Source organism: Meriones unguiculatus, chromosome 3 (assembly GCF_030254825.1).
Source record: "Meriones unguiculatus strain TT.TT164.6M chromosome 3, Bangor_MerUng_6.1, whole genome shotgun sequence".
NCBI classification, from domain to species: Eukaryota; Metazoa; Chordata; class Mammalia; order Rodentia; family Muridae; genus Meriones; species Meriones unguiculatus.
In genome coordinates this window covers 131,808,317-131,817,386 of record NC_083351.1, presented here as the reverse complement: position 1 = coordinate 131,817,386, position 9,070 = coordinate 131,808,317, and the positions used below count along the sequence as shown (strand labels likewise).

The following is a 9,070-nucleotide window of genomic DNA, read 5'->3' as shown; positions in this document are numbered from 1 at the left end:
GGGGCAGTATGGAAGCAAGATGTAGGGGAGAGGCAGTGAGACCTAATACATGCACTCACAGAGACTGTGGCAGCAAAAGGCCCACATAGGTTCAAGCCAGATGCTTCCCAACACTGAGAAGAAGTGTCAAAGCTGACCACCTGGGACTGCATAGCCTATCAGGGTGTTTCTTTCCCTGCAAAGACTGATTCTTGCTCTCAGCAGCCATTAGCTGCCTGAAGTTCCTCATCTGAGAGTGGAGCCTTGTGAAATTTTTCCATTTATGCTGGCATACTAGCTCAGATTGTCATTGTTCAGGCAGCCACACAGCTACAGTTTCATGGATTTAGGTTCCCTGTCATGTACAGAAGACACTATCTAACTGTAGTCCTAGCTTTCATCCCATGTTCTACCCTACTCATGAAGCTATTTGCCGTTGATACTCTCTGGCAAAGGAAAAATCAGTTTTCCCCAGTGGAGTTTCCTTGGGTATATCAACCACACTCAAGGGCAGGCCCCACACCCATGAATAGTTGGCCAACATGAACTGGACTCCATGTCTTTTGGGGGAAGGGTTAGTGGGTTTTTAGTTTAAGTTTTTTTGTTTCATTAAAGTTAGGTAGGTTCAGATGTGCAGAGGATCTGGGAGGAGTTGGGAGTTGAGAAAACACATTCAAAATACAGTGTATGAAAGAAATTTTAATAAAAAGGAAAAATAATAGTGAAAAATCAGAGCTTAATTCAAAGTTCCTCACAGTCTCATTTAATTGGAGTAAAATGTCCCAGAATTCGCACCGTAGCATGGACCTTCATTGACTCAACTGCCATCTTCCCCATAGCAGAGGCTGGTCTGTGAAGGCAAAGCCCTCCTCTGTACATGCTCTCCTCAGTCACACCTTCCTTCTTGCTATCCAGCAGCTCACACGATAGGGTAAGAAGCTTCGGTAGCAATTCCACAGTGGTTGTTCCGGTCTTTGGCTATCTTTATATAGCCATTCAGGCCCCAATATTTACCCCAGCTAGAAGAATATGTTAGTCATTTAGTAGAGAGACACAGCAAAGAAACTTCATTATATTGACTCTCCATTGAAACACAGAGACTGAGGTCACACATAACAGACAGGATGAGAGAGGGCACAGGGTCAACTCTCAGACACCAACTCTTGAATCAATCACTTGAGTTTGGGAATCACAGCAGAGAAAGCACAGGCCATCTCCACAGCCACATTTGGCTCAGAACTAGAAATGCAGTGGTTCAAATTCTATTTTAACACTCCCCAAACCATGTCAGAATCTTATCATGATTACTGCACCCTGAAACTTCTGTATTCAAAATATGTGGGGTTAATTGCTGAAACCTGCACCCAAATACTGCCTGCAAACAGTACTTTTCCCTTAGTGTTTCAAACATGAATGTTTCTGGATGTTTATACCTGTTCTTGACCAGCCAGTATTTCCTGCCATCTAATTCTTCACCGTAGCCAACCACCAGGACAGCATGATCCAGACGAGTGCTGCTACACTCTGGCTCATAATACACACCTGAAAGAGAAAAATCAAAGAATGAGAGGCTCCATTAACCCCACAGTGACCATATCACCAACAGTCATGGAAACGTTTCTTATTTCAGTGCAATGATGTATACCCCAGATAGGACTGATTTGGTGTTAGTAAGGGTTGGGACATCAGCTCTTTTGTAACATAACAAAAGTAAAGATTAGCATAAATCCTCAGGGGAAACACTTGCTTCAAAGGAGGTAAGAAACCTCAACCTGCTTCTAAAGTGTGTGTCCAAGGAAACAACATGAAAAACAAAAATATGGGAGTCAAGAAGCATCCTGGGACTGAACTTCAAAAATGGAATATTTGTTTAAAGTCTTAAAAATTAAGCAACTGCAGAAAATTCAGTCAAAGCAAGTCACACAAAACCTGATCTTGCTAATTGAATAAAACAATGGTGGGCACATGCTAATGAGATTGTTCTTAATGATGAGTAGAAACAACACGTAAATATTGCTCTTGTTGAATGTAGTATCTACAACTCAAAATATTTACATCAACTTTGGAGTCATTGAGATGATGAGATGTGGTAGAGGCTTAACTCTTCCTTCTGATGACTGAAAAGAAAGGCACGTACCAGCCCGATAGAACTGGAACGAATTGTGCTTAGTGTCAATTCCAACTGAGATGGGCCCCACAGAGGCCACAGCCTTCATTAGGGTATCTTCACTTGATGGGAGTGTCACAAACCCCTTGACGTTAGCAGCAGAATTTTCATGATTGTACCTGCAGGTTCCATTCTTTGAAAGACAAAAGAGAAAAAAAAAGTTACTGCCATCTACCTCCTGGGGAACATGAGTCAGAATTACAACTCAGCTGAGTTGTCATCCACATGGGTGACTAACACTCCTTACTGAGGACCTCCAAGTAGATGTGTTTATAAAATGTCACAGGACCTGACAAGCTGGTAGATTTCAGTGGCTATTGGAAGCTAGCTCATGTGTCTTCTATGACGCTCCATATATACTCCTACTGATAATAAATTTTCACAGTGGAGAAATGTGTCTTATTTGTAGAATGGTTTGCATGTATACACACAGAAGTAGAGGAAGCTACACAGAAACCATGGAATCATACCAGTATGCAAAGAATGCTCTACTGGCAGCATTTAGGATATAATAGGATGGATTCTATCATGGAAAGATGAGTTCTTAGGACAGTGCACTGTCCGCACAATGTTGTTTTGTAAAATCTAAGCTGGAACAACAACATAGGACTCTACTTACCAGTGCTTCATATGGATAGGACATACTGGTGTCCAGGCCTCCATTATCCTTCACATACTGGAAGGCAAACTCCGGTAAGCCACCATCACAACCATGGTTGCCTTGTGACCAGGAGCAGTCCACTAGGTTCTGTTCACTCAGAGGGACCAGTTTGCCTGTTTTACGGAACATCTGTCCTACCAGGGAACCAACTGCACTAAATGCCCAACAAGAACCACAAAGACCCTAGAAGAGAGAGAAAATGCTGTCACCCACACAATTAATACAGGTGTTTCAAAGCAATGCACATGACACGATAAGTTCACGAGCAGTGAACTGCATGAAGCTCCAGAGTCAGCAAGACTTCCTGGCTCCACGGTGGACAGTGAGTGATACCTGACAATGTGCTGTGTCCTACCTGATTCTTCACAGGAGCCACAGAGCCATGATCTCGCCAATCTACAGACTTTGGGACATCTCCCAGCAAAGGCTCCTGGAAAAGGTTCCCCTCGTTGGGTCCCATGCTTTGAAAGCCAGTCATCAATTCTCTGAATTCTGTATTGGTCTTTAAGAAAAAAGAGACAAATCATTGCAAAGGGAGGGATGACTTACAAGGTACCAAAGGGAGGAAGTATGATGTGCTGCAACCCACGTCACACTCACCAGATCCCCAAAGGCATTCATCTCCAGGCTGAAGCCATGCTTCCCCTGAAGATAGTCCTGATTGTGCAGCTCGATCATTTTCATGTTGTTCTCCCACACCACTCTCTTCTGTCCTTCTTCACTCTGGAATAAACACAGTGTGTGGTGGGTCAAGCCCAATCCTATAGTTCCCTCAGTGGCCCTGCTGCTACAGATAAGAACCAAGGGAAGCTAGAATCCAGACCCTATGGCAATAGTGTATTTAGACATTAGTGTCCATAAAGTATGCCATGTGGTCATGCCAGGGAGGAACTGTCTTCCACAATGCAAACTCTCTATAAACAAGTCACAGCAAGGACTATTGTCTCTGTGTTGCCTCTCGACATTTCTATGGTACCAACCATATGGTATGTTTTCCCATGTTTTGTCTTCCATTCCTGCCATACAGCATCCAAACTGGGATCATGTGTTGGAGCAGCTGAGATTGCCCCCAAGCAAAGAGTGGCCAGGAAGAAAACTGGAATCATGCTTCCAAAACCTAGAGATGACGAAGAAATGAGGTTCCAATGACACCAGTGCTTCAATAAAATCACATTTCTACCTCAGTTGTTCAGGCTACCATAGTAGAATAAAATTATTTGACCTATTCTAGTCAATGATTTACCTGAAGATTGATGAAAAGCATAAGAATTCATTTGTTTCAAGCACACATGTATGGGAATTCATTTAGTTAAAAAAGAATAATAAGAGGAGGAGCCTTGTGGAACTCCTGTCTGAGCTCCACAAGGACCAAATATGTCAAGGCACAGGGGTTTTTCATGAGACTGTTATTCCAACAAAGGACCATGTACGGATATAACCTAGAACCCCTGCCCGGATATAGCCCATGGTAGCTCAGTATCTATGTGGGTTCTCTAGTAAGGGGAACAGGGACTATTTCTGACATGAACTCAATGGCAAGCTCTTCAAACTCCTGCCCCGAGGGAGGAGCAGCCTTGCTAGGCTACAGAAGAGGACATTGCAGCCAATCTTGAAGAGACCTGATAAGCTAGGGTCATATGGAAAGGAAGGAGGTCCTCCCCTATCAGGGAACTTGGAAAGGGGCATGGAGGAGATGAGGGAGGGAGGGTAGAATTGGGAGGGAATGAGGGAGGGGTTTATGGCTGGGATACAAAGTAAATAAGCTGTGATTAATATTAGAAAATAAAAAATAAAAAAAAATAAAAATAAAGAAGAAGAAGAGCAGGAGGAGAACCTGCCCAGGCCTCAAGTGCACTGTGTCAGTCTTAGTCTTTTCTGAGACTGATACTCCAATCAAGGACCATGCATGGAGATAAGCTAGAATCCCTGCACAGATGTAGTCCATGGCAGCTCAGTCTCCAAATGGGTCCCTAGTAAGGGGAACAGAGGCTGTCTTTGACATGAGCTCAGAAGCTGGCTCTTTGATCACCTTCCCCTGAAGGGGTAAGGGCAGCCTTACCAGGCCACAGAGGAAGACTATAAAAGACTGTCCTGATGAGACTTGATAGACTAGGGTCGTCAGGTGGATGGGGAGGAGGTCCTCCCATATCAGTGGACTGTGGAAGGGGCATGGGAGGAGATGAGGGAGGGGGCTACAGCTGGTATACAAAGTAAATAAATTGTAATAAATTAAAATTTATATAAAAAAGAAGTGCACTGTGCACTTAGCTCACCACAGGGTCTAGATTCACCTTGTGGATAAGAAGCTTAAAGACATAACTAGTTTATTAAGAGGTAGCTGGCTTGGGTTTCATGCCTTTGATAATGAGCTCACCCAAGTTACACTTGACTTATACAAAGTGTGATCCACAGAATACACAAACAGCTGCAAGAATTGGGAATCTCCAGACACCTTTTTCCTGGCCAGCATACCCAGGATAGAGACTATGCCTTGGCTCTTTTCCTTCTGAAATCTTTCTGAAAGATTTCCCCTCTAGAAAACCTTGGAAGATCAACATTTAAGAATCTGTCTGCCCTATAGCTGCCTTCAGAATCCCACCTCAGTGTCTCAGTGTCTCAGTGAGGAAAGGTCACAAGGCTAAGCCACTGGATGACAGAGCCACCGGTAATAGTACGGGATTGAAGGATAGATTAAACCAGAATTCCAGGCCTAAGTCATATAAGTTTTTTGGTACAACACTCCAGATATGGCATTTTACAGGAGGCATGGAACATGCTATGTGTCTTGGGCCTGCCAGATTAGACCAATGGATTATACTTGGTAGCGATATGCATGAAGTTGATGCCTGTGGTGACTGGAGTTATGTCCATGGCACCTAAAGTTTAGGGGACAAGTTGGTACTTCCTGTGTCTGGATCTTGACTTTCAATTTACTTGGACACTAAACAATATTGTTCCCCTGAAAAAAAATATTGGTCCCCTGGTGACCTCCTGGGCTTCCCCACCCAACCTCCTCTGGATCCCCACCTTCCGTCTGCTAAGGTTGAGTTGATATTGTCATTCCTGAGGTAGCTGCATGATGCTGCAAGGAGGCTCTCTAGGCTGCTCCTCCAGTGTCAGTTCCCAGTCTGCCTTGATAGAGCTATGGGCTCACCTGGGATGTCCAGAGCTGGGCAGCTGTGCTTCACAGTCTCCGGTCTTCAGAGGTTGCTGAGATCCTAGGCTGTGTCCCAGCTGCATGTGGATCCAGGCTTTAAGTACCAAATCTGTGGCTCCAGGACAATGTCCCTGCCCAGTTGCCCCTCCCTGCAATTGGCTGGGTGGGCTACTGGACTGGATCTCCAGGCCACGTGATTGTAGGCATGTATTGACACTGACTCCCACCCTGTCCTGGGGCCTTGGGTGTGTGCTGCCTAGGTGGACTGTGGGGAAGGCAGTGGTGGGTTCCTGCTATAGGAAAGCAGCGTTTGTGAGTCTAGTGACATTAGCTGAGAAAGTGCTATAACAGAGGCCTTGGCACTTGGTTCATGATGGAAGGTTCTAGCTAACTGGGTGTAGATTTCCAACCTAACCCTGCCTTTGTCTTAAAGGTTGAATTTGGGGTATATGCCTAGAAGTGGTATAGCTGGATCTTGAGGTAGCACTATTCCTAATTTTCTGAGGAAGCTCCAGATTGATTTCCAAAGTGGTTGTACAAGTTTACATTCCCACCAGCAATGAAGGAGCATTCCCCTTTCTCCACATCCTCTCTAGCATGCATTGTCCCTTGCGTTTTTTGTTTGTTTGTTTAAAAAATATATTCTTTTATTTTCTTATTATTTATTCATTTTACATCCCTATTGCAGCCCATTCCCTTCTCTACTCCAGATCTCACCTTCCCACTCTCTTCCCCCTTTCACCCATTCCTTCTCTTAAGGAAAGGGACATTCCCCCAGTACCAATCACCACTGACACCTCTTATTTCCCCAATCCCAACCTCCCAACAGGCACATCATATCAGAATTTCGTGCATTCTCTTCCACTGAGGCCAGACATGGCCGCCCAGCTAGGGGAAAGTTGTCCAAAATCAGCAACAGAGTCTGTGTCAGAAACAGCCCCCTCTTCACTTGCTAGGTGACCCACATGAAGACTTAGCTGCCTGTCAGCTACATATGTGCAAGGGGCTTAGGTCCAGTCCATGCTTGCTCTTTGGTTAGTACTTTAGTCTCTCCGAGCCCCTCTGAGCCTCGGTTAGTTGACTCTTTTCGTTTTCTTTTGGAGTTCTTGTCCCCTCCAGGTTACTCTATCCCTCCCCCAACTCTTTCACAAGACTTCCTGAACCCCACCAAATGTTTGGCTGTGGGTTCTCAGCCTGTTTTGATCTATTGTTGGATGGAGCCTCTCAGAGGAGAGTTATCCTAATCTTCTGTCTATAAGTATTGAAGAATATCATTAATAGTGCCAGCAGTGGGCTTTCTCCCATGGGGTGGGTCTCAGGTTGGGCAAGTCATAGTTTGGCCATTCCATCAATCTCTGCTTCATCTTTTTCCCTGTATATCTGGTAGACAGGGTAAATTTTGGGTTGAAGGTTTTGTGGGTGGGTTGGTGTCCCTGTTCCTTAACTGGCTCAGTTAAGAGCACTGGCTACTTCTGCAGAGGTTCTGAGTTCAATTCCTAGCATGGTGGCTTACCACCATCTGTAATGGAATCTGATTCACTCTTTTGGTGTGTACAAAATATATTCTTAACAGCTATTCCAAAGCCAAAGTTAGTCCATCTCAACATTGTTAATATATGCAAACTTTAAATTGACCAAGCCAAAAGATTCTGTGTATAGAGGTCTACCCTGAAAGTGATCCTTTAATTTTACATTTTAAGTTTGTCTAAGAAAATCTGTTCCATAATTTTTAATTTAATAAAATGGTATTTTTAAGCTATCTTTAGGTGGTCCCTTGAGTTTTTTGATCTTAGCCATTCTGATGGGTATGAGGTGAAATATCAGAGTCCTTTTAATTTTCATTTCCTGAATGACTAAAGATGTTTAGCATATCTTTAAGTGTTTATCTGCCAATCGATATTTCTCTGTTGAGAATTCTTTGTTTAACTCTGTACCCTAGTTTTTAATTGGATTACTTGGGGGACTGAAGAGACAATACTCCAACTAAGGACCATACATGGAGAGGACTTAGATCTCCTGTTCAAAGGAAGCCCATTGGCTGCTCAGTTTCCAAGTGGTCTCTCTACTAAGGGGTATGGTGGCTGTCTCTGACATGAACTCAGTGTCCTGGCTCTTTGATCACCTCCTTTTGGGGGGTGCAGCCTTGCCAGGCCACAGGGGAAGGTGATGCAGCCAGCCTTGATGAGACCTGATAAGCTAGGGTCAGATAGAAAGAGAGGAGGTCCTACCCTATCAGGGGACTAGGGAAGCGGCATAGAGGAAGAATTGGGAGAGTGTGTGGGACTGGGAGGAGATAAGGGAGGGGGCTGCAGCAGGGATACAAAGTGAATAATTGTAATAAATAAATATCTAAATTAAATTAAATTGAAAAAACAATGAAATGAAAATAGAAAAACTGAGAAGTAAAATGAGAATAAATACATAAAAACAATTCCCTTAGATGAAGTTAAGAACAAAATAATGTTGGAGGTGGGCCTTTCGGGAAACAGCAAATTGCGTAAACCTATAAAGTCAGTAACTGAAGTAGGCATACAAACAAGTACAGTCACTCAAAAATGCTAGAGAACATGCATTGCCGTTACAAGCTGTTATAAAAAGAGTCACAGGGAATTTAGCAATGATGTTATTTGAAGAAAAGAAATGAGATGTGGAAGAGCTAGGCTCAGTGCTATATATTTTTGGCTGACTCTACTCCAACATATAGGTACTGTATGTAGATCAAGATAGATGTTAGCACAGCTATGTATACATATAAACCTTTGAGTATTTACTTAAGTGTGCAACGTATCTGTGTGTGAGTATGTGAATGTGTACCTCTAGGTATATTTCTAAGTTTTTATACATGCCTATATATGCCTGGATGTATATGTGCTGTGTGTATATCCATGATTGCATATGAATTTACCTATCTGTGAACATCTTTATGTCTTTCCCATTGGGCATATCAATAAACATGTATGTGTCTAAGGAACAAAAAGTTGAATTTTGGTTAAAATAATTGCCAGTGCTGCCCTGTGAGCTGTTCTACCCTAGCCCAGTGTCTCGCCATTAATTGACAGCTAAGCTAGGTCCCCTGGTGGGTATGGACTCTGGGCTCATTGTCCCC

General features: G+C 43.5%; 1 protein-coding gene across 1 annotated transcript; it reads right to left on the bottom strand.

The window, feature by feature from the left end:
* Positions 1–898: 898 nt before the first annotated feature.
* Positions 899–3,913, bottom strand: LOC110556599 (procathepsin L-like). Its single transcript, XM_021650453.2, has 7 exons — positions 3,788–3,913; positions 3,408–3,530; positions 3,163–3,309; positions 2,766–2,990; positions 2,117–2,279; positions 1,413–1,521; positions 899–998 (listed from the first exon to the last, which is right to left on the bottom strand). Exons 1-7 carry the CDS (start codon positions 3,911–3,913, stop codon positions 899–901), a joined length of 993 nt encoding a protein of 330 aa, XP_021506128.1.
* Between the last annotated feature and the right edge of the window lie 5,157 nt (positions 3,914–9,070).

Excerpts from the sequence above, each read along its gene's own strand:
- LOC110556599 (XM_021650453.2), bottom strand. The coding sequence starts at position 3,913 with ATGATTCCAGTTTTCTTCCTGGCCACTCTTTGCTTGGGGGCAATCTCA. Across the intron at positions 2,991-3,162 it reads TGGCTCCTGTGAAGAATCAG|GGTCTTTGTGGTTCTTGTTG; the intron begins GTAGGACACAGC and ends TCTCTCTTCTAG. Across the intron at positions 999-1,412 it reads TACTGGCTGGTCAAGAACAG|CTGGGGTAAATATTGGGGCC; the intron begins GTATAAACATCC and ends ATATTCTTCTAG.